Source organism: Podarcis muralis, chromosome 5 (genome assembly GCF_964188315.1).
Source record: "Podarcis muralis chromosome 5, rPodMur119.hap1.1, whole genome shotgun sequence".
Classification (NCBI taxonomy): domain Eukaryota; kingdom Metazoa; phylum Chordata; class Lepidosauria; order Squamata; family Lacertidae; genus Podarcis; species Podarcis muralis.
Window position 1 is genome coordinate 93,473,405 of NC_135659.1, and position 24,826 is coordinate 93,498,230.

At 46.0% G+C, this 24,826-nt stretch overlaps 1 protein-coding gene across 2 annotated transcripts in view; it reads right to left on the minus strand.

The window, feature by feature from the left end:
* NKAIN4 (sodium/potassium transporting ATPase interacting 4) overlaps nt 1–24,826 on the minus strand; it is a 103,131-nt gene that overhangs the window by 12,121 nt on the left and 66,184 nt on the right. For both annotated transcript variants that reach the window (XM_028735424.2, XM_028735422.2), the window contains exon 5: nt 4,156–4,216. In XM_028735424.2, coding sequence (XP_028591257.1) covers nt 4,156–4,216 — 61 coding nt within the window. The remainder of the gene's footprint in view (nt 1–4,155; nt 4,217–24,826) is intronic.

Consider the following 24,826-nt stretch of genomic DNA (forward strand, 5'->3'; position numbering starts at 1 on the left):
TGGCATCTACTTTTTGAAATATGTGCAATAGGAGAGGCCTGACTGGAAAGCTTAAAGCCTGTTGCTGCTACACAGGAAACGGATGGATGAAAAGAAAATATGAACTGGCCTGTAGCTTGACCAGTCACTGGGAAGAGTGGCAAGGAGCTAGGTGGAGTCACAGATCTTAAAAAAAAGTGTAGACTTGCACACACTGGCCAGCTTCCATTTTGACTTGAAATGTTCATTTTGGGCTTCTCAAAATCTACATAAAGGCAAGTACGTAAAAGCAAGAAGGGGAGGGCGCTGCAATGGTGCCCACCTGAGAGGTGCGCCAGAACTGCGCTCTGTTAATTTATATGAATATTTATAGACTGTCATAAAAATATATCAAAGCGGTTTACAGCTATGAAACATAAATCCGTACAAGAAAAACCACAAAAAGTTGAAAGCAGACATTGATTAACCATGGTGGAAGGATGTATTCTTAATTGCCGGCTTTCTTATAGTCTCATCTCTGTTATACACAATTGATCACTGCACTCATCTCCTCAGAAGGTTCCTTCCATATGGTGTGGAAATCAGGCCTTTGCAGATCCCTCTGAACCCTTTTATCCCAACTCGATCCCTGAGATCATGTGCAAGAGCATCACTGGTCATTCCGCGAGTTGGTGAGGCTCATTTGACAATAACAAGAAATCAAGACTTACTACCATCATCCCTGTATTGTGGAATACTCTGCTAGCTGGTTTTCAACAGGCACCCTCTGTTCCAACTTTTAAATACCTGCCTCAAACTTTTCTATTCTGTCAGCGTTATGCAAGCAATTAAGAACAGATCTTAATAGTTAGCTGATTTCTGGTTTCAGCTTTTCACGTGGCTTTTATTGCATGGTTTTATGTACAATTGTTGTTAACCTCTCTCATGTTTTTTATGAACAGCAATATAAATATTTTTTTTATAAAGAATACACTGAGTCCCACAGTAAATGTAATAGATGTCACCGCATGAGCTCATTGGAAGCCTGCAACAGAGCAAAACTTGGGGTAGATTTGCAGAGCCAGAATAAGTAGCCAAATGTTGCCACACTCTGAGAAATCAGCTTGTTAGGGTTGCCATCTGGCTGAAGAATTGACTGGTGGCCTTGTGGAGTGGTAAAAGTCTTCTGGGAAATGATATATAATGAGTTAAAGAAAATGTTTAAGAAAAACTTTATTGAAAAACCAGAAGCCTTTTTGTTAGGTATACAGTGGTACCTCAGGTTACATACACTTCAGGTTACATACGCTTCAGGTTACACGCTCCGCTAACCCAGAAATAGTGCTTCAAGTTAAGAACTTTGCTTCAGGATAAGAACAGAAATCGGGTTCCGGCAGCGCGGCGGCAGCAGGAGGCCCCAATAGCTTCAGGTGGTGCTTCAGGTTAAGAACAGTTTCAGGTTAAGAACGGACCTCCGGAACGAATTAAGTACTTAACCCGAGGTACCACTGTAATAGGTGAAGAGATTCCAAAAGAAGACAAGAGACTGTTCATGTACGGAACGACGGCAGCGAGAATGCTTCTAAATGTCAGGAACCAGACTGAAGGTTATTGCTCTGAGGAAAAATGGTGGGAGCCCCCGCCCTCTCGCTCTGAACAAGGGCCTGATCCTGAAGCTCCTCTGGAGCAGGAGGATAGTATCGACCTAGAGCAATGGTTCGAGGAAGGACACAGTTTGGAAAGTGACAGCTGGGCGAAGAGCAATCGAAGGGAGAGGAACGGGAAGAGAGAGAGCTGGTTGGATCTCCCTCACCAGAAAGTGTGCAGTGCATAAGTCCTAGAGCCAGGAGTCTGGATAGGGTAGCCTCTCAGAAGGCTCAGTGGTGGAGGGATCACGTGGTGAGGAGACGGGAAGACAGAAAAGTGGGGTGTAAGAATCAGGTGCAGTCAAACACAACATTGCTAGAGTAGACATGATGGTTGTCTCAGTCCTCCAGCCAGAACTTCCTGCTTGCCAGGACTGAGATGAAACTTCCTATGTGTAACTTGAGATGGGCATGGCCTCTCTCCTGAAGTAGAAAGAACCACAGGCTGGTGACCATCTTGTCTCTCTTGTCTCTATCGATGCCATCTTAACAACAGCACTACTAAGATGCACCCTTGGCTCCATGCCAAGAGAAGAAAAGGGGGTCTTTTTCCCATAAGGAGATAGTCACCACATTTAAACTATGTTCTAACCTTTTAAGTCTGCCTTCTGGGAACCTTTGTGTGAACAGATGATTACTTGTGAATAAACGCTTTATACTTTATAGAAAACTGCGTAGCGTCTTATTTTAGGAGGGATTAACGGGGGAAATACCAGGAAATATTTTCAGAGACTCTGATGAGTCTGAGCAAGCTATCTGCTGTGTGTGTGTTCAGTGGCATAGCGTGGGGGGTGCAGGTGGGGCCGGCCGCACCGGGCGCAACATCTGGGGGGGGGGCGCACTCACACTCGCAGCTCTCTGCCCCTACCTGGCTCACTCTCTCTCACTGCAGTGCTGGCTGTGCGAATCCGATCCGAGCCGCTGGGTCGCCACCCACTGTGGGGGGGGGGGGTGCCAGGCGTGCGGTTAGGGGGCACAATCCAAGGGTTAGGGGGCGCAAATTACTTGCCTTGTCCCGGGTGCTGACAACCCACGCTACGCCGCTGCGTGTGTTTTAAAAAGGGGGAATGTTAACTCTGCTGATTTTGTTGAACTTTTAAAGACAAGTTGGGACAGGATATCTTAGACAATATATCCTCCCCCGCATCCCTAAACATTCCAACAGGAAGTAACTAGAACGAAGTGGGAGGAACTCAACTGGGAGCACCTGCATGATGAGAACGGACGCTGAATGTTTGTGCTGTGTTCAATAAACCACTCTGTTGCTGCCCAAAGAAGAAGAAGAGTTTGATTTGATATCCCACTTTATCACTACCCTAAGGAGTCTCAAAGCAGCTAACCATCTCCTTTCCCTTCCTCCCCCACAACAAACACTCTGTGAGGTGAGTGGGGCTGAGAGACTTCAGAAAAGTGTGACTGGCCCAAGGTCACCCAGCAGCTGCATGTGGAGGAGCGGGGAAGCAAACCCGGTTCACCAGATTATGAGTCTACCGCTCTTTAACCACTACACCACACTGGCTCTCAGACTGCTTTCACTTTGTGCTGTTATCTACAGAGAGGGGAAAGGTAAGCCCTGCCTGGCAGCCTGACACTAGCCCAGAGATGGAAGGAGGGAGAAGTGCCGACCAGAGAAGAATGGCAGACCAAGTTAATGGAATATGCAGAGATGGCAAGACTGATGGGAAAGATCAGAAACCAGGAAGTTCAACTCTTTCTAAAAGGCTGGAACAATTTTTTAGCATACTTAAAAGACCACTGTAAACAGTTAAAATCATTGGCAGGGATACAATGACACTTGTAGTGTGAAATGAACTTTGGAAACTGAATATATAACAGATAGATAAGGGTAAAAGATGCAGAAAAAATATATATTTTCTTAGGAAATTGAACCCATGGAGGGAGGGATGGAAGTCCAAAGGTTTGAAAGAAACTTTTCATTTTAATGCTTTGAAATGGTTACAGTTAATTGTATGAAATTATGCACAACCGTTAAATTTTTTACAAAAAAAGAATTCTTCATTGACTAATCACCTGCCTTTTTGATCAAGTAAACATATTTGCATATAACCAAAGCCTCTGTAGAATCAGTTGCCTTGTTTGCAATTATAGAAAGAAGCGGGAGATACCCTATAATTTAACCGGCAAAATGCTGCCTCTTGAAGCTGGAATGAAAGGTCACCGTTTAATATTTTCCATTGCTTTTTAAAGCATTGTGCTTAAACTACATATATAAAAAATCACAGCAAACATGACTCAAAAGTATACATAGGGCACTGTTCAGGGAGGACAGACGGTAGCTAGAGACTCAAGACGTGGGAGAGGAGGATTCAAATCCCTACTCAGCCAAGAAGCTCGTCACATGACCTTGGGCCTAATCTACTTCACAGGGTTGCTGTGAGGATAAAACAGCGAGGCAGAGAACTTTGTAGGCCACCTCAAGCTCCCTGGTGAGATATATATGCAATAAATAAATAAAATAAATTCCATTCTAAGAGGAAGGGCATCAGATCAAGACCCACAGCCAGGGATCTGTCCTGCGGCGAATACTTACAGCTGTCTTCTTCTTCTGTAAAAACACTGACAACGTAACAGGCATAGACGAAGCCCACCAGCTGGAAGAAGAAAAGATAAAAGGAATCATAATCATAATATTTGCTCCAAGACTAGTGATAACATAAAGGAATATACGCTCTGTACGCATAGAACAAACAACAGTCAAAACTGTATAGAAAGAGTGGAACTATTTTTATAGGGAGTCTCGTTGGATCAGGCAAATAGCCTACCCAGTCCAGCATCGTGTTGTCACAGGAGCCAACCAGATGCTTATGCAAAGCTCACAAGCAAAATCTGAGTGTAAACACACACTCTCCCCTCCTGCAGTTTCCAGTGACTTCTATTCAGAAACATGCTGCCTTAGACAATGGAGGTAGAATGTAACTATCATGGCTAGAAGTCATTGATAACAATATGGCCCATGGATTTGTCTAATCCGCTCTACGTGGGGCTACCTTTGAAGGTGACTCAGAAACTGCAGTTAATCCAGAATGCGGCAGCTAGACTGGTGACCGGGAGTGGCCGCTGATACCGTATAATGCCAGTCCTGAAAGACCTACATTGGCTCCCAGTACGTTTCCGTGCACAATTCAAAGTGTTGGTGCTGACCTTTGAAGCCCTAAACAGCCTCGGTCCTGTATACCTGAAGGAGCATCTCCACCCCCATCGCTCAGCCCGGACACTGAGGTCCAGCGCTGAGGGTCTTCTGGCGGTTCCCTCGCTGCGAGAAGCCAAGTTATAGGGAACCAGGCAGAGGGCCTTCTCAGTAGTGGCACCCACCCTGTGGAACGCCCTCCCAGCAGATGTCAAGGCAATAAACAACTATTTTACTTTTAAAAGACAACTGAAGGCGGCCCTGTTTAGGGACGTTTTTAATGTCTGGTGCTGTATTTTTTTTAATATTCAGTTGGAAGCCACCCCGAGTGGCTGGGGAAACCCAGCCAGATGGGTGGGCTATAAATAATAAGTTATTATATTATTATTAATCTTTTAAAGCGATCCAGGTTGGTGTCCCTCACTACATCTTGAGGGTCTGAACTTGAGGGTATTTGTGGTGTGAAGAATTTCTTCTTCTTCTAGTATGTCATGAATCTTTCTACATTCAGCTTCACTGGATAGCCCTGAGCTCCAGAATAACACGAGAGGGAGAAAAGCTTTGATTATAGCTTATTTTTTATTTTAACATTTTGCTTTGGGGCTCCTTTGGCTAACTAGTTATTGCTATTGTTAGGCAACTGGGAGGAGCGCAGAAAGAAGAAATGCCATGGTGCATCAGCTCAACCAGACGCCTTCATCTGCCCCAGCTGCAACAAAACATGTCTCTCCCGTATCGGTCTCTACAATCACAGCAGGCACTGTAATTCTCCAACAATTTGACTTCACCGCCAAGGGTGCTCTCCTTCATTGTCTCCTGACAATAGAAACCTTTGCCAGTCTGCTACAGTTCACCCAGAGATCAGCCAGCAGATTCTGATCCACCTTCTACTTACCCAAGTCGTACAACATAAAATTGTAGGATTGTAGAGTTGGAAGGGACCCCGAGGGTCATCTAGTCCAACCCCCTGCAATGCAGGAATCTCAGCTGAAGAATCCATGGCAGATGGCCATCCGACCACTGCTTAAAAACCTCCAAGGAAGGAGAGCCCACAACTCCCCAAGGGAAACCGTTCCACTGTTGAACAGCTCTTACTGTCAGAAAGATATTCCTGATGTTTTGTCGGAATCTCCTTTCTTGTAACTCAAAGCTGTTTTGAATTCCAATTCTGCATTAGCTACCCCTCCTGGTTTGGTGCCATCTGCAAATTTGATGAGCATCCCCTCAATTCCCCTCAATTCCTTCCTCCAAAGACATTTATAAACGGCCTCGGCCCAGTATATCTGAAGGAGTGTCTCCACCCCCATTGTTCTGCCCGGACGCTGAGGTCCAGCGCCGAGGGCCTTCCGGCGGTTCTCTCATTGCGAGAAGCCAAGTTACAGGGAACCAGGCTGAGGGCCTTCTCGGTAGTGGCACCCGCCCTGTGGAACGCCCTCCCAACAGATGTCAAAGAGATAAACAACTACCTGAGATTCAGAAGACATCTGAATGCAGCCCTGTTCAGGGAAGTTTTTAATGTGTGACATTTTAATGTATTTTTAATCTTTGTTGGAAGCCGCCCAGAGTGGCTGGGGAAACCCAGCCAGATGGGCGGGGTACAAATAAATTATTATTATTATTATTATTATTATTATTATTATTATTATTATTATTATGTTGTTGTTGTTGTTATTGTTGTTGTTGTTGTTGTTGTTGTTGTTGTCGTCGTCGAACAACAACAAGCCCAGGACAGAACCCTGTGGCACCCCACTTGTCACTTATTTTCCAGGATGTTAAAGAACTATTAATGAGTACTTTTTGGGTTCGGTCAGTCAGCCAGCTACAAATCCACCTAACAGTTACCTTGTTCAACCCCCATTTTACCAGCTTCCTTGCAAGAGGATCATGGGGGACTTTTTCAGTAAGACTTTCCCTTACTGAAATCAAGATACACTATGTATTCCCTTCATCCCCCAAGCTTGTAATTCCATCAAAAGAAAGACAGATATGAGCTTCATCTGGCATTGCTTGTTTTTGAGAAACTCATGCTGGATCTAAGAGCTCACATCAATGTCACGCTCACCAGCTGGTACATACCTGTGTCCCCCCCCCTTTTTTTGAAGTGAATGTGGAAAGAGGAAGGAAGGAACAGTGCAATCAATGTTCTGAATTCTACAGCTCATATAGGTAAAGGTAAAGGGACCCCTGACCATTAGGTCCAGTCGTGACCGACTCTGGGGTTGCGGTGCTCATCTCGCTTTATTGGCTGAGGGAGCTGGCATACAGCTTCCGGGTCATGTGGTCAGCATGACTAAGCCGCTTCTGGCGAACCAGAGCAGCACACGGAAACACCATTTACCTTCCCGCCAGAGCGGTACCTATTTATCTACTTGCACTTTGACGTGCTTTCGAACTGCTAGGTTGGCAGGAGCTGGGACCGAGCAACGGGAGCTCACCCCATCGCGGGGATTCGAACCGCCAACCTTCTGATCGGCAAGTCCTAGGCTCTGTGGTTTAACCCACAGCGCCACCCGCATCCCTTGTACAGCTCGTATAAATGGGGGGAATTGAGCACATTTGCTCTTATTTTGCATAATTTACAATGCATTGTGTGGGTTGTATCAAACTAAGTTATACTCAGAGTATATACATCAAAACTACCAGACCAAAGTTAGTCAAGCTCATAAATCTGAATGGGTCAGTTTGAGTAAGACTAATATTGGATGCAACCCTATAGATTTTACATAGACACCTAAGAAGTGGTCTTATGTCAGGACAGATGGTTTGTTCATCTAGTTCGGAACTGTTAACTCTCGCAGCAGCCTACCAGGCCAACTTTCTCATCAGTTGGTACTTTGGGAGAAGAACCGTAGGTCCATGGGAAAGTCCCAGGCATCTTCACTAAGGCTGGGAATATCCATTGACTGAAACCCTGGAGAGCTACTGCCTGTCTGTGTAGACAATAAAGAGCCAGATGGACCAATGGTCTGACTTGATATGAGACGGTTTCCTATGTTGTTGTTTAGTTGTTTAGTCGTGTCTGACTCTTCGTGACCCCATGGACCAGAGCATGCCAGGCACTCCTGTCTTCCACTGCCTCCCGCACTTTGGTCAGACTCATGCTGGTAGCTTCGAGAACACTGTCCAACCATCTCGTCCTCTGTCGTCCCCTTCTCCTTGTGCCCTCCATCTTTTCCAACATCAGGGTCTTTTCCAGGGAGTCTTCTCTTCTCATGAGGTGGCCAAAGTCTTGGAGCCTCAGCTTTATGATCTGTCCTTCTAGTGAGCACTCGGGGCTGATTTCCTTAAGAATGGATAGGGTTGATCTTCTTGCAGTCCATGAGACTCTCAAGAGTCTCCTCCAGCACCATAATTCAAAAGCATCAATTCTTCGGCGATCAGCCTTCTTTATGGTCCAGCTCTCACTTCCATACATCACTACTGGGAAAACCATAGCTTTAACTATACGGACCTTTCTTGGCAAGGTGATGTCTCTGCTTTTTCCTACATTTCCCAAATCCTTTGAGTTGGAGATTTCAGGAGTTGAGCCTGGGACCTTTTGCAATACAAAACTCAGACTTCATCGTGGTTCCTCCATAATTTATCCTGGTTTTGACTAGCCTTCTCAGTGAGCCACCTTCTGAATGTTTGCAGACGCTGCCCAAGCTTTTCAAGCTTATATTTTGCAGAAGCTTGCTTTGTAAAAGAATAAGATGTTGACATTCCCAGGATGCTGAATTCCTGCCCAATGCCATTGTCTCTTCCCGAACCCTACAATCACCTGCCATCGTTCAATAGAATCCATTTTGCTCCTTCTGTCAGGCACAAAAGCAAATTCCAACCTTTCCAAAGAATGGGCGCCTTCACCCGCATATATTGTTGGCTTGAACTTCCTGGTGTCCATCAGACCAAGGAGAATAAAGTGAGCATTCCGTCATCCTTGCAACTCTTAATAAGATGCTCAGGAGATTCAGAGTTGGTGAGGCAGCTTTTTTTTTGCAAAACAATGTAAAACATTACTCAACCTCTCCAGAGCGGGGCTTTCAGAAGAGACCTGCCAAACCCAAATGCATTCCATAATCCCTCCCACGGAAACCTCATTATCCTGCCTTTTGTTCAGCGGTGTGATGTATGTTGCTCTTGTATTAAAAATGAATGACTCCACTTTCCAGAGTCCCCTCATACATCATTCTACCTTCCTGCGGTGTGAGTAATTGTTTGGTCCTAATTCCTCGTTAAAGTGGATTGAGTTCACAGTGGAAAACAAATAATTAAGGCCTACAATAACCTTAAAAATGAGGTGCCCGGCAAATCCTGAGGAGCCAGGGATCCTAGTTTGAGATCCTCCTTGCACCAGCAACATTGCACAGACTCATGGAAAGGCATTGAAAAGCCTCTACCTTACGTCTCCTATGTAAGCATTTCAATAAAGTCATGGAGATACTTTCACCTGCTTCCAAAAAGCCTGTAGGGAGACCAAGCCATTGGCGCAGATGTGTCCTATACAAATTTTAAACAGACCATAAAACCAAGAAAGCAGCACTGGCGTGGGGGCATACCGTATTGGCCCGAATATAAGCCACACCTTTTTTCCAAATTCTGACCATGAAAAGTTAAAGTGCAGCTTATATTCACGACCTCACGATATCACTGCTGAAACAGCCCAGGATGCCACTACGAGGGCTGTTGAGGGTGCGACACAATGGTGCCGACTGATCCCAAGCCTCCCCATAGCCATCAGAATGAAGGGGGGAAGCAGCGCAGTCCCCCCACCCCGAGAGCAGCCCAGGAGTGCGGGGCAACAGAGTGCTGCCCGCTGCGCCCAAGCCTTTAACTCCTGCTGCAACCCTAGCAAGTGGGGGTTGCGGTTGCCCAGGCAGGGCATCACCTATGCCACCACCCTATGCAAATCTCCCCCCAGCTGCACCGTGTAGGACTGGTGCTTCGGGGGAGTGTCAGGGCCTCTTTGGTAACCCCCCCCATCATTTCCCAGTGCACTGTGTGGGTCCTGTAGGGACACAATTTTTTGCTGGGACTACATGCTCGCCACCAATTTTAAGGGAGCGTCTTATATTCAGGTATCCCCCCCCCCCCCGAATTTATTTTAGTTTTTTCAATTTTTTCAATTAATTTTCCAAATTTATAACAGAGAAATAAAAAGAAAACATCCCAAAAACAAACAAACAAACAAACATTAATCCTAACTGTAATAATTCCACTTTTGTTAACATTATTGTGTGACTTCCTCAAATCCCCCGGCTGAATTTCCATATAAATCATTATAGCAGTTTTCCAAAACTATTTTCACATAAAATTTACTTAGTCAATTAACATCTTTCTTTCTTTTCATTTTTTTTTAAACCATAGTATTCTACAACATCACTTATTTAAATCCTAGGCCAATCTGGTGCTTGCAAGTAATTCTATTTAAGTTATCTTAACATATTTAGCTAAATAGTCTTTAAATTTTTTCCATTCCGCTTGGTACTCCTACTCCTTCTGGTCACGGACTCTCCCCCCCCCCCCGAATTTTAAAGGTACGGCTTATATTCGGGCCAATACGATATTTGTACAGGGGTTCCAGTGGCAGGGCCTGAGCACCTAACTCACTCCAAGGCTGTAGCTGCATCCAGGAGGAAGAAAATGCTGCATCTCTCTCTCTCTCTCTCTCTCTCTCTCTCACACACACACACACACACACACACACACAGAGAGAGAGAGAGAGAGAGAGAGAGAGAGAGAATGGATGGCATTGCAAGTTGACAGAGATCAGGTGACATCAAGGGCCAATTGGGGTTCCACCCGGTCCTATAAAAGCTGCTGCGACTGGCATGACTGCAGTGTCAGACATTCATTGCTCAGGTGTCTGCTAAGCTGCTCAGAGGCAGCCTCTCCCTGCTTGACTACCTATTCTTTCCTAAATGAAGGATTCTGCCTAAATAAATATGCAGCTGAAGCAAAGTCTTTAATCCCCTGTACAAGAAGAGGATGCAGCTGTTTCCAGATGGTCTTCAAACCCTTCAGTGGATGGAACAAAAAGAGGACCCAGCACTTTCCAGATGGTCAACGCAATCTTTCGGAAATCTAAGGCAACTGTGCCTTTCTGGTTTCCATGCAAACACATCATTGTGCAATTTTCGTAAGAGGTTTTTCACACACACAAAAAGCAACATGACTACTCACGAGGAGGAAAGAAAAGCAGGATGTGTCCATTCATCTCGCGGGGTCACCACGGCAAAACCCACCATGTAGAAGGAGCAGAAATGATTATTTATGTATGCAATGACAGCAGTGCGGATACTACTGGCCCAGAGATGGAAAGAAAATAAAGTCCCGACCAGAGACAAATGGACTATGCCAAAATGGCGAAATTGACAGGGAAAATCAGAAGCCAGGAAGAGAAGAACTTTAAGAAGGAATGGGAAAGATCTACAATGTATTTAAGAAAACACTGTAAACAACTAAAAACTTTGGCAGGATTTGCGTAATGCTTGTAATGTGTTAAAGACTATGGTAAAAATGGACTATTTTTTTTAAAAGAAAAAATAAGAGAAGCAGTTGAAAAAAGATTGATAATGGTAACCATGGAAGGGCAGAGGGAGTTGAAGGATTCATGGAATCCTAAATGTTGATGTTGATGTTTAATGTTTGAATTTTAATTGGTAATGTAAATTGATTTGATGAAAAAACAACAGCACACCATCTAGGACACTACATTGCTACCTTGGGTTAAGAACTTAATTCATTCTGGAGGTCCGTTCTTAACCTGCAACTATTCTTAACATGAGGTACCACTTTAGCTAATGGGGCCTCCCGCTGCCGCCGCACGATTTCTGTTCTCATCCTGAAGCAAAGTTCTTAACCCGAGGTACTATTTCTGGGTTAGCGGAGTCTGTAACCTAAAGCATCTGTAACCTGAAGCTTCTGTAACCCGAGGTACCACTGTAGTGGGCTAAGGCACAGGAGTCTGGGGCAAAGAAGATGCTGAAAAGCCAAGGGAAAATACAACCCCAGACTGTTCCCGGTGATTTCTTACCCCAGTGCATGTATGCCCTTTGAGATAGTGGAGGTGAAAGCTTTTAGAGGTATGCAGGTCTGGAGCTGGCCATGGTGCTGAAACAATGACCTGCACACAGTCTTCTTCTTCTTCTTCTTCTTCTTCTTCTTCTTCTTCTTCTTCTTCTTCTTCTTCTTCTTCGATACCTCGTAGCCGAGTAAGATTATCTTCCATAAACACAGTTTTAACAATGAGTCCGTAAGTGACTGTGGAGGCCAATTCTGGATCCACTCTTCCTTCCACATTTAGGACATAGGTTTCCGGGTGGGAGTTGATCACGGTGAGGGTTTGCCAAGCATGCCTTCCTCTTAGCACGTTTCTCCCTTGCGTCCTGAGTTCGAGAGTCTTCAAAGCCATGACACCTTTGGTAAAGGCTGTTCTCCAACTGGAGCGCTCGCAGGCCAGTGTTTCCCAGTTGTCAGTGTTTATACTACATTTTTTAAGATTTGCCTTGAGAGAGTCTTTAAACCTCTTTTGTTGACCACCAGCATTATGCTTTCCACTTTTAAGTTCAGAATAGAGTAGTTGCTTTTGTGAGCAACATCCAGCATGTTTTTTTCTTGTGCAAGTTGTGTTTCATTATTTACTTCTTTGATTTATCGCATCCCAAACACCCAGGTAACAATAACCTAAAATCATCAAGTTCCAAGTGCATTGATTAAATCACCTTCATCTCACATCATCACGCTATATCTGGGGCCAGCCAATGAGAAGCAGAATACAGTGGTACCTCGGGTTACATACGCTTCAGGTTACATACATTTCAGGTTACAGACTCCGCTAGCCCAGAAATAGTGCTTCAGGTTAAGAACTTTGCTTCAGAATGAGAACAGAAATTGTGCTCCAGCGGCACGGCAGCAGCAGAAGGCCCCATTAGCTAAAGTGGTGCTTCAGGTTAAGAACAGTTTCAGGTTAAGTACGGACCTCCGAAATGAATTAAGTACTTAACCTGAGGTACCACTGTATCTTGCACTTTCTTGGAAGATACCCAGATCCAGGTTTGGTGGGTCTTCAGGGGAAAGAAATGTCTTACGATTTTCCCCATGCCTTTCTATGTATGTGCTGTCAGATGTGGCACAATGCTCAGATCCCCACTTTCTCTAGCTGAAAGTGTCCTGAACTCTATGAGGAAACTCGTCAAAAATCAGAAGCCGGAAGCCTGCCCAGCTTCAAAAACCCAAAGCGGAAACTCCGTTTACCTTCCTTTTATCGGCAAGCTTAAACCAAATATCCTTCAATGTAATTGTTTGCCCACTGTATGACACGTAGGAAAGTTAAGTACCAAAATACATTAAGCATTGGACAAAGGATTAAAAATTCATCATTGCCCCAGAAATATGAACCCTGGCTGCTGACATTTATAACTTCCTATGTCCTTGAAAAGGTAATAAGCAACTGGATCCTTCCATTTATTAATTCGATCAGATTATTTATAGCTGACTGTATCCCATGGGCTCAGGACTAGGGTAACGGAAATTTAACCCAGCTACCTTAAATCTCTGCCTAGGAATCTAATAATCGAGTCCATAGGAAATGGACGCCAAAGTCTCTGAATGGAGTAAGACAGAAACCAGGATTTTGTGGGCATCACTGAGATCTCACTGGCCTTGAGTAGCATTTTAGGAAATTTTTAATTAGCAGGTCACTTATATCCATCTCTGAGAATATAAGAAGTCCTTTCTTACACTCTCAGAATGGAAAGGCAATGAAATGGGATATTAGACTGCTGGTTGTACCTGCTTGCCTTCCAGATTCCCCTTGTGCTCAGGGATCCTTTGCATTTCTCTACAGCAGCAGTTCTCAGCCTGTGGGTCCCCAGATGTTGTTGGACTACAACTCCCATCATCCCTGAGCTCTGGCCTTGCTAGCTAGGGGTGATGGGAGTTGTAGTTCAACAACATCTGGGGACCCACAGGTTGAAAAAGGCTGCTCTACAGCTTTCTAGGGTTGTAGCAAAGGCAGAATTAAAGAACCTTTTAATGAGGGTGAAAGAGGAGAATGCAAAACATGGTCTGAAGCTCAACATAAAAAACCCCCGAAGATCATGGCCACTGGTCCCATCACCTACTGGCAAATAGAAGGGGAAGAAATGGAGGCAGTGAGAGATTTTACTTTCTCGGGCTCCATGATCATTGCAGATGTTTACAGCAGTCACGAAATTAAAAGACGCCTGCTTCTTGGGAGAAAAGCAATGACAAACCTAAACAGCATCTTAAAAAGCAGAGACATCACCTTGCCAACAAAGGTCCGTATAGTTAAAGCTATGGTTTTCCCAGTAGTGATGTATGGAAGTGAGAGCTGGACCATAAAGAAGGCTGATTGCCGAAGAATTGATGCTTTTGAATTATGGTGCTGGAGAAGACTCTTGAGAGTCTCATGGACTGCAAGAAGATCAAACCTATCCATTCTTAAGGAAATCAGCCCTGAGTGCTCACCGGAAGGACAGATCCTGAAGCTGAGGCTCCAATGCTTTGGCCACCTCATGAGAAGAGAAGACTCCCTGGAGAAGACCCTGATGTTGGGAAAGATGGAGGGCACAAGGAGAAGGGGACGACAGAGGACGAGATGGTTGGACAGTGTTCTCGAAGCTACCAGCATGAGTTTGACCAAACTGCGGGAGGCAGTGGAAGACAGGAGTGCCTGGCATGCTCTGGTCCATGGGGTCACGAAGAGTTGGACATGACTAAATGACTAAACAACAACAACAACAAAGCATAGGTCCAGAAGCATATGAAATACCCTTCTGAATCCTTTCAACATGTTCCCAAGGCCACATCCTTAGATAGCAGTTTTCCAAGGCCTCTCGTTGGCCTTGTGCATCTCATTCCTCACTCCCATTCCTTTGACTTTGTTTCCAACACATCCCACTTAGTGATTAAATCCTTTGTTCTGCTTTGACCTCATCCCCCACTGCCTACGACTTTCCAACATGGGGTTTCATCAATAATGAATTACTGTTTATTCAATTGTTTCACTTCTCCCACTTTACCCAAAGAGGTTACATCAGCCTCCCAGCTCATCAGGATCAGAGAGGTTTCTAGAGCAAGCAGAGGGTTTCGGGGAAGAGCACGTCATGTGAGCCTGATCTGCCTTTCCATGCTAAGCTGTAATGAAAGCCAGCACCTCGGGGATATAGAAAACGCCTGGAAGCTCTGCTACGTTTTGCCTTCTGCATGAAATATGAATGGTATAAAGCCAATAGCAGGAGAAAAATCAAACTCTGAAAGGTCACAGCAGTAAAGCGCAATGCAAAGAAGAAAGCATAACATTGAGGTATGTAAACGTTTAAGTGAATTCATTGCTGATTCTTGCTCCACAGGAATTGATAGGTGCATATAGGAACATAGGAAGCTGCCTTATAATGAGTCAGACGGCTGGTTCATCTAGCTCAGCATTGTCTATTCTGACCAGGAACCCTCTGAATCTCTCAGGGAATCTCTCCCAGCCCAACTGGAGATACCAGGCATTGAACCTGCAACCTTCTGAGTGCAGATCAGATGCTCTACCATTTAGGTACAGACTCCTTGCTTCTCCTTCAAGTAGCTATTATGTTCTCTAGCCACAGTTGTTGTTGTTGTTGTTGAAGAAGAGTTTGGATTTGATATCCCACTTTATCACTACCTGAAGGAGTCTCAAAGCGGCTAACATTCTCCTTTTCCCTTCCTCCCCCACAACAAACACTCTGTGAGGTGAGTGGGGCTGAGAGACTTCAGAGAAGTGTGACTGGCCCAAGGTCACCCAGCAGCTGCATGTGGAGGAGCGGGGAAGTGAACCCAGTTCACCAGATTACGAGTCCACCACTCTTAACCACTACACCACATGGCTCTTTTGTCATGCACCTATAACTTTGCCAAATGAGTCTGAAGACACTGCGGATATACTAATGTTTTCATGCGTACTCTTTTCCCCTTATAATATTACTATTTGTTATGGGTGCTATGGGCTCTCAGTTTTTGGACAGAAAGATGAAGACAAAAACGGGATTCAAGATGACCTTAACAGATTGGAGAAAAGGGCCTAAACTAACAAAATGAATTTCAGTAGGGATAAATGTCAGGTTCTGCACTTAGGCAGGAATAATCAGCTGCACAAATATAACATGGGGAAAACATAGCTTGCTAGTAGTACATGTGAAAAGGATTTTGGGGTTTTTAGTGAATCACAAGCTGAACATGAGTCAACAGTATGGTGCAGCAGAAGCAAACAAACAAACAAACAAACAAAAACTAACGCTATTCTAGGCTGCATCAACAGAAGTATAGTGTCCAGATCAAGGGAAGTAATAGTAGCACTCTATTCTGCCTTTGTCAGACCACACTTGGAATACTCTGTCCAGTTCTGGGCACCCCAATTTAAGAAGGATGTTGACAAACTGGAATGTGTGCAGAGGAGGGCGACCAAGATGATCAAGGGTCTGGAAACTAAGCTGTACAAGGAACGGTTGAAGGAGCTGGGTATGTTTAGCCTGGAGAAGAGGAGACAGAGAGGTAATATGGTAGGTGTCTTCAACTATCTAAAGGGCTGTCCCATGGAGGATGGAACAAGTTTGTTTTCTCTTTCTCCAGAGGGTAGGATTCGAACCAATGGTTTCAAGTTACAGGGAAGGAGATTGTGATTAAACATCAAGAACTTTCTGACAGTAAGAGCTGTTTGACAGTAGAGTAGTCTCTCTTGGGAGACTGTGGGCTCTCCTTTCTTGGAGGTTTTTAAGCAGAGGTTGGATGGCCCTCTGTCCTGGATGATTTAACTGAGATTCCTGCAATGGAGGGGTTGGACTAGATGACACTTGGAGTCCGTTCAAACTCTACAGTGGGTCACTTGCTACACTATTACAATGTGGAAATTCCCATTACACAAAGTTATAAGTGTGATCTCAAATTGACTAATTATAAGATGATGATGATGAAGATGAAGAAGAAGAAGAAGAAGAAGAAGAAGAAGAAGAAGAAGAAGAAGAAGGGGAGGAGTTTGGACTTGATATCCCGCCTTTCACTCCTCTTAAGGAGTGTCAAAGCGGCTAACAATCTCCTTTCCCTTTCTCCCCCACAACAAACACTCTGTGAGGTGAGTGAGGCTGAGAGACTTCAGAGAAGTGTGACTGGCCCAAGGTCACCCAGCAGCTGCATGTGGAGGAGCGAGGAAGTGAACCCAATTCACCAGATTATGAGTCCACCTCTCTTAACCACTACACTATGCTGGCTCTGTTATAGCTCTATTCAAACTATCACGTGTGGGAAACCCACAAGAAGGACATGAGTGAAATAGCACACTTCTAGTTATGATCCCTGGTAACATGTAATCATCAAAACCAGTACCATTGATAGTCTTATCCTTCACGGATGTCCTTCACATGCTGGGGATTGAAGTCAGCTTGCTACCACTGAGCTAATGAATTTCCTACACAATCACCCCACCTGCAAAAAAAAAAGCCACCGTGCAGACCTCTTTCTCTGTGTGTTTGTGTGCGTGTGTGTTAATCTGTTCTGTGGAAAAGAGAGGCAATTGCCTTAAAATGTCCCCAAAGTCTTCTAAAGACGAGCATCCTCTGGCAACAGCAAGAATGGATCGGGTGGCAGCGGGTGGAGGGAAATTACTTTTTTCCCGTTGTCTCAGCATGGAAGGCAAAGAGTTTTTGATCTATGTATCACAGCACCATCCATCAAGGCGTTTGCCCACAGGAGAAGATGCTTCAAGGTCAACGTAGGCAGGAAATTATCAAGAGGAGAATTAGGACAATGGAAAGGAGGGGAGCAAGGAAGGGGGGCGGGGAGAACCCATGAGAGACGAAGAGTCCACGGTGATCCAAAAGGTGCTGAACAAGCCTAGCTTGTAATAGACCGAGAATGCATTTTCCCGTGATAGATGGGTCCCATTAGAATTCTATTAAAGCCCAACAAATACCTATAAGCGTTACAACTTTTGACCCGCAGAGCCAACTGCAGCCCACCAGGCATGTAGGGCAGCCCACTGTTGAAGGGTCACTGAACCTGCTTTTCCTACTGTCATCTTCCTGTCAACTGCATTAACATGGCAAGAGCTGGGGGATGGGCTGTAGCTCGGCAGTAAGGAAGTTCCTTTGCATGCAGAAGGTCCCAGGTTCAGTTCCATAGCTGTCACCTTACAGATTTGAAAATAAGGGACCACCAGCCTCGAAAATAAGGGATCAGCAGCCAAAATAAGGGATCAACAATTACTTTGATAAAATACATATTTTGTTGCGTGCAAATGGCTTTAGATACCTATTAGGTCCATAAATTACCATATAGCATATATTCAACACAAAAAAACCCAGCAACAATTTGTTGTTGACAAAGGACAGCTGGACATAGAAAGGGCCCCATTACCTTCAGTAGCTTATTTAAGGGACATCATCAATAAGGGACAGCAGCGGGACATGGCACTAGGATAAGGGACTGTCCCGCCAAATAAGGGACACTTGACAGCTATGTTCAGTTCCTGGCATCTCAAAGTAGATGCCTTTCTCTAGCCCTGGAGAGCCAAGTTATTGTAGGCAATAATGAGCTACAGGGACCAATGAACGGGTTCCGTATGAGATAGCTTCCAGTGCTCCTTTGTCAAACATCTGGGAGACCACCACAGATGTGCAGGTCGACTGTGTTCAGTTTCTTGGGTGATCAGCTGGGCAGGCTGGAAACAGAATTCTGCTTAAGCAGGAGATTCCTGCCCAGAGGCAATGGGCCAGCTTTCCTTGCATCCGGGTACAGAGAGGCTGTGATCCCAAGAAGCACCATCTACATTGCACATTTACAGCACAATCATACCACTTTAAACAATCATGGCTTCCTCAATGAACTCTGGGTGCTGAGAGGAAACTCCTGGGAAAAGGCCGTTGTCCATCGAAGCCGCTCAGTTGTGGAATTCCCTCCCCGCAGAGGCACATCTGCCAGCTTCATTATGCTGATGACACAGCTCTCATACCCTCCGACATTTCTCTGGTGAAAATAAAGGTAAAGGGACTCCTGACTATTAGGTCCAGTCATGGCTGACTCTGGGGTTGTGGCGCTCATCTCACTTTATTGGCCGAGGGAGGTACAGCTTCTGGTTCATGTGACCATCATGACTAATCCGCTTCTGGTGAACCAGAGCAGCGCACAGAAACACCGTTTACCTTCCCGCTGGAGCGGTACCTATTTATCTACTTGCACTTTGACGTGCTTTCGAACTGCTAGGTTGGCAGGAGCAGGGACCGAGCAACGGGAGCTCACCCCGTCACGGGGATTCGAACCACCAACCTTCTGATCGGCAAGTCCGAGGCTCTGTGGTTTAACCCACAGTGCCACCCACGTCCCCTGATGAAAATAGGGACGTCCTATTCAGTTGTTGTTGTTGTTGTTGTTGTTGTTGTTGTTGTTGTTGTTGCTTTCTCATAACAGCCATCTGACTGGGTTCCTCCAGCCACTCTAGGTGGCTCCCAACGTATATAAAAACATAATAGAACATTAAACATTAAAAAAAAACCTTCCCCATAAAAGGCTGCCTCCAGATGTCTTCTGTAGGTTGTATAGTTACTTATCTCCTTGGCTTGGGGGTGGCAAAACTCCATACCCTCCAACATTTCTCCGGTGAAAATAGGGACATCCTAAGGAAAAACAGGACATTCCAGGATCAAATCAGAAACCAGGACGGCTTATGTAAATCTGAGATTGTCCCTGGAAAATAGGGACACCTAGAGGGACTGGGACATTCCCTGTTGTTGTTGTTGAATAGGACGTCCCTATTTTCATCAGAGAAATGTTGGAGGGTATGGGGTCTTCTGTCTCAAACCCTGTGGGGCTGCTGTCTGCCAGTGTAGACAATACTGAGGTTGACAGACCAATGGACCAATAAGACAGCTTCCTCTGTTCCTATGGTTCCTTGGCAATTGATCTCAGGTTTTGATCCCACTTGGCGTTTGATTTCGCATTCGCCTCTTTCCCTCCATCTCTTTTCCTCTTCTCGGAGGCAGGAATCCGTCAAGCGCTAAGCAGCCCCCGCTCTTTCGTCCCTCTGGGAGACATATCCAGAATGCGCTAAAATATAAGACCCGATTTCCCAGAAGCCTTTAATGGAGCCATGCCAGTCTCCGCAGCCTGACGGTGCTCCCTCAACTTCATCTGTGTAACTGTCTGGAAATGTAAATCTACCATTTGAAAGACAAGAGATTCCAACTTGTAATTTCAGAGCCTGAATTATACATGACTCTAACCGGCACAGTTCATACCGCACCTCATGAAATCAGGCCCTTATTCTTCTTTAAATAAAATAAAGTGAAATATGGAGACTTCTTTTCAAATTAAAGTTGCTTTGAAAGAAAAACGGCGCTATGAATAATAGACCCTCCCTCATGTCTCTCCTGTCCTCCAGACATCCACGCACGCCCCCCCCCCCCCCGATTTAAAAAGTAATGCTCTTCAAATAGTTGAGGGTCAAGTTCTGACCTACATTAAAGTTCCTTTCCATTTGCCCAGTTTTAAATATTTTAATCAGAAATCGAAGAGAGCTGGAAGGAGGGGGAAATGGTAAAGAGGTAGGAGGGGCGGACTTCAGAGAGAAGATTAAAAGAGCTGCACAGATAACCAAACGGTTATGCAGAGACCTCATCATTATTCTGCTTTCAGATGCTGCCTAAAGGGGGAGAGAGCTGGACCATTTATGGCAATAGAGATCAAGCATCCTTAGCCCTTCAGCACTGCAGTTCTGGGCAGCGTTCTCCACCCCCCCACCCCACCCCCCCGAGAAAAATAGGTGCCAGAACGCACCATGGAGTTGTTACAGGAAGTCACCAGGCGATTCTGGGCAGCCCTGAACAGATGCCGGTTTGACAACAGCCACATTCAACGCTTGTGGAGGTGCTAAAAGCTACAGCAAGTTGTCTCCCTAGCTGATTTGGGGGTCGCCTCTGGTTCTGGTGCAGGACAAACAGGCCTGTCTTTAGCATATGCGCCGCCAGGGTGCAAAGATCCACCCAGTGCCCCCAAATTTAGTTTAAAGGTAAAGGGGACCCCTGACCCTTAGGTCCAGTTGTGGTCGACTCTGGGGTTGCGGCGCTCATCTTGCTTTATTGGCCGAGGGAGCCGGCGTACAGCTTCCAGGTCATGTAGCCAGCATGACTAAGCCGCTTCTGGCGAACCAGAGCAGCGCACAGAAATGCTGTTTACCTTCCCGCCGGAGCGGTACTTATTTATCTACTTGCACTTTGACGTGCTTTCGAACTGCTAGGTTGGCAGGAGCAGGGACCGAGCAACAGGAGCTCACCCCGCCGTGGGGATTCGAACCACCGACCTTCTGATCGGCAAGTCCTAGTCTCTGTGGTTTAACCCACAGTGCCACCCGCGTCCCAAAAAATTTAGTTTAGCTGCCCCCAAATTAACTTTTATTGAGCTTTTTTCTAGGAGAGGCAAACTCACATGTAACAACAACACAGCGGAAAAAGCTGCTTTTGTTTCCTGACTCGTCAGGAATATTTGACGCTACAGAGTAACAGAGTGATGGAGGAGGGGACCTTCACTCCTTTGCTTTTCATTGCCACCAATCCAGAGGGACTGGTATACAGTAGGTATACATTTGGCATCCCCCAGAATTTGGCGCTCAGGTGCCCGCACCCTTGCACCCCCGGGTAAAGACGGCCCTGAGGACAAATGTGCCCCCACCTCCCTCGTTCTCTTGGATTCAAGCAGGTGGCTAGGGCAGCCCGGAAGGGCCCTGAATTCGAGTGTCTTCAAAACCCATGATGCCTTTGGTAAAGGCTGTTCTCTAACTGGAGTGCTCGCAGGTCAGTGTTTGTACTACATTTTTTAAAAATTTGCCTTGAGAGAGCCTTTAAACCTCTTTTGTTGAATACCAGCATTACGCTTTCCATTTTTACTTTGGGGCTGACTGCCTCTTTATTGTTTACGGCTGACTTTGGTTTAAAAGGGTTTTGTTGTATATGTTAATCCTGCAAGCTGCCCTTAAAAGAAACCCCTTAAAACATTTATTAACAATCACAAAAGCAATCTTTCACCATACAGCCATATATTTAATTTTATGTGTCATATGAAATCCAATGGAGTGAAATTACTCTCTTTGGCCATACTGGAAGTGGGGGGCAGGCCCCAGCAACACCCAAGCTCTCGCCCACATTTCGGAATTGCAGGCAAGCTCCCACCAGCAGCTGGTGAAGACGAAATCACGGCAATGTGCAGATGGCAGCCTCCAACCTTTGTTATTCCCCCCCCCCATTCCCTTCATTTGCTGGGGGGCAATTATTACTGGTGGAAATGTAGCATATGCCAGTGGCTCTCATTCTAGCTTTCGCTGTAGCATCTGCCATCAAAGTCAACATTTGACATCTTCCTGGGAGCGTTTCAGGCTGTCGTTTGGAAATGGAAACAGCCAACAGGCAAGGCAGGTTCTTCTCCGATGAAAATGGGGAGACATTTCCTAACTCCATTTTGGCATGTGGGATCTTGGAAGAAAACAATCTATCTTCCCTCCCTCCTGTATTGCCATACAAGCACTTTGACCTCATCCTGAGTCCCAACTCTGTGCTGTGCAGCTGCTGAGGCACATGGCCGCCGCAGAACTTTGAGGGGGCCTGTCCCCTTCATTCAAAATTTTGAGGGGCATATTCCCTGCCTCCTCCCCAATTGGCATGCTAATAATAATAATAATAATAATAATTTTATTATTTATACCCCGCCCATCTGGCTTGGTTTCCTCAGCCACTCTGGGCGGCTTCCAACAAAATATTAAAATACAATAGACCGTCAAACATTAAAAGCTTTCCTAAACAGGGCTGCCTTCAGATGTCTTCTAAAAGTCTGGTGGGAGGGCGTTCCACAGGTGGGTGCCACTACCGAGAAGGCCCTCTGCCTGCAACTTGGCTTCTCGCAGCGAGGGAACCACCAGAAGGCCCTCGGCACCAGACCTCAGTGTCTGGGCTGAACGATGGGGGTGGAGATGCTCCTTCAGATATATTGGACTGAGGCCATTAGGTCTTTAAAGGTCAGCACCAACACATACTGGGAGCCAATGTAGGTTTTTCAAGACCGGTGTTATGTGGTCTCGGCGGCCGCTCCCAGTCACCAGTCTAGCTGCTGCATTCTGGATTAGTTGTAGTTTCCGGGTCACCTTCAAAGGTAGCCCCACGTAGAGCACATTGCAGTAGTCCAAGTGAGAGATAACCAGAGCATACACCACTCTGGCGAGGCAGTCCGCAGGCAGGTAGGATCTCAGCCTGTGTACCAGATGATAAACAACTGCCTTGGACACAGAATTGACCTGGACTTCCATGGACAGCTGTGAGTCCAGAATGACCCCAGGCTGCACACCTGGTCCTTCAGGGGCACAGTTACCCCATTCAGGACCAGGGAGTCCTCCACACCTGCCCGCCTCCTGCCTCTCAAAAACTATTGAACTGGAATGGATATTTTGGAAAGACAAAGCAGGAAACAGGGAGGGGAGATGTGCAGCAAACCTGCACAGATGCTGTCCACACCTTGATGTAGCATATGAAAGCTACACACACACACACACACACACACACACACACACACACACGTCTTTCAATTAGCACAGGGCTCTCCACCCTGGAAAAACCCAGCAAATGAGGAGCGCAACAGGACAAACCCCTCCTATCTCCCCCTCTCTTTTACTTTCCAGGGAGGCAGGGTCAAGAACGCCATCGAAAAATAGCCATTTGACTTGTCTGTAGCACAGTCGGTCAGGGAGGGGGAGTGGAAGGGGGGAGCCTGTTCTGCTCCTATTTTCGTTTAAATGAGATTAAGAAGACAGGCAAGGCTGCCTTTAACTCTCAGAGACAAGGGCTGCAAGGCCCTGAATGGCCAAGCAGCATGTGATTAGTCCCAGTTTTCCCTAAGGGCTTTCTTCCCTCCACATTTTTCACAAAGGAAAGGGCCTCTTTCCCCACTCAGCCAGCAAGGGTAAGGAAATGCAGGCTGCGTGCAAGCCCAATTGCACCCACAGATGGCATCATCTGCCCCAAAGATGAACCTTATTTGTGCTTTGGTGAACCCTCCGAGTGTCCGCAATGCACCCCCAGGTCTGCATGATGTTCCCCTCTGTGGGTGCATGCTCTAAAGTTGACCTTCTCCCAAGTGAGCAACCAAGTTTCCGTCTCAAAGGGACGTCTTGCAAGGCCTCATATTTTTGTCATCAATAATAATAATAGGGACGCATGTGGCGCTGTGGGTTAAACCACAGAGCCTAGGTCAGTTCAGAAGGTTGGCGGTTTGAATCCCCGTGACGGGGTGAGCTCCCGTTGCTCAGTCCCTGCTCCTGCCAACCTAGCAGTTTGAAAGCACGTCAAAGTGCAAGTAGATAAATAGGTACCGCTTCGGCGGGAAGGTAAACGGCGTTTCCGTGCGCAGCTCTGGTTCGCCAGAAGCAGCTTAGTAATGCTGGCCACATGACCCGGAAGCTGCACGCCGGCTCCCTCGGCCAATAAAGTGAGATGAGCGCCGCAACCCCAGAGTCGGCCACGACTGGACCTAATGGTCAGGGGGCCCTTTACCTTTACCTTTAATAATAATAATAAATTTTATTTATACCCTCCCCTCCCTGGCCAGAGCTGGACTCAGGGCAGCTAACACCAGTAAAATTACAGTAAAAACATAATGGGGGGGGGAACCAATTTAAAATACAGGTTAAAATGCAATTTAAAATGCAGCCTCATTTTAAGAGTAGCCGATAGATCAAGACCATAAGGGGAGGGCAACATAAGGGTCAGACTGAGTCCAAACCACAGGCCAGGCGGAACAGCTGTGTATTGCAGGCGGAAAGATATAAAGTCCCCCAGGGCCCTAGTCTCTTGTGACAGAGCGTTCCACCAAGTCGGGGCCAGTACTGAAAAGGACCTGGCCCTAGTTGAGGCCAATCTAACCACCTTGCAAGCTGGGACCTCCAAAATGTTGTCATTTGTGGACCTTAAGGTCCTCCGCGGGGCATACCAGGAGAGGTGGTCCCATAGGTACGTGGGTCCTAGACCGCATAGGGTTTTAAAGGTCAAAACCAGCACCTTAAACCTGACCCTGTACT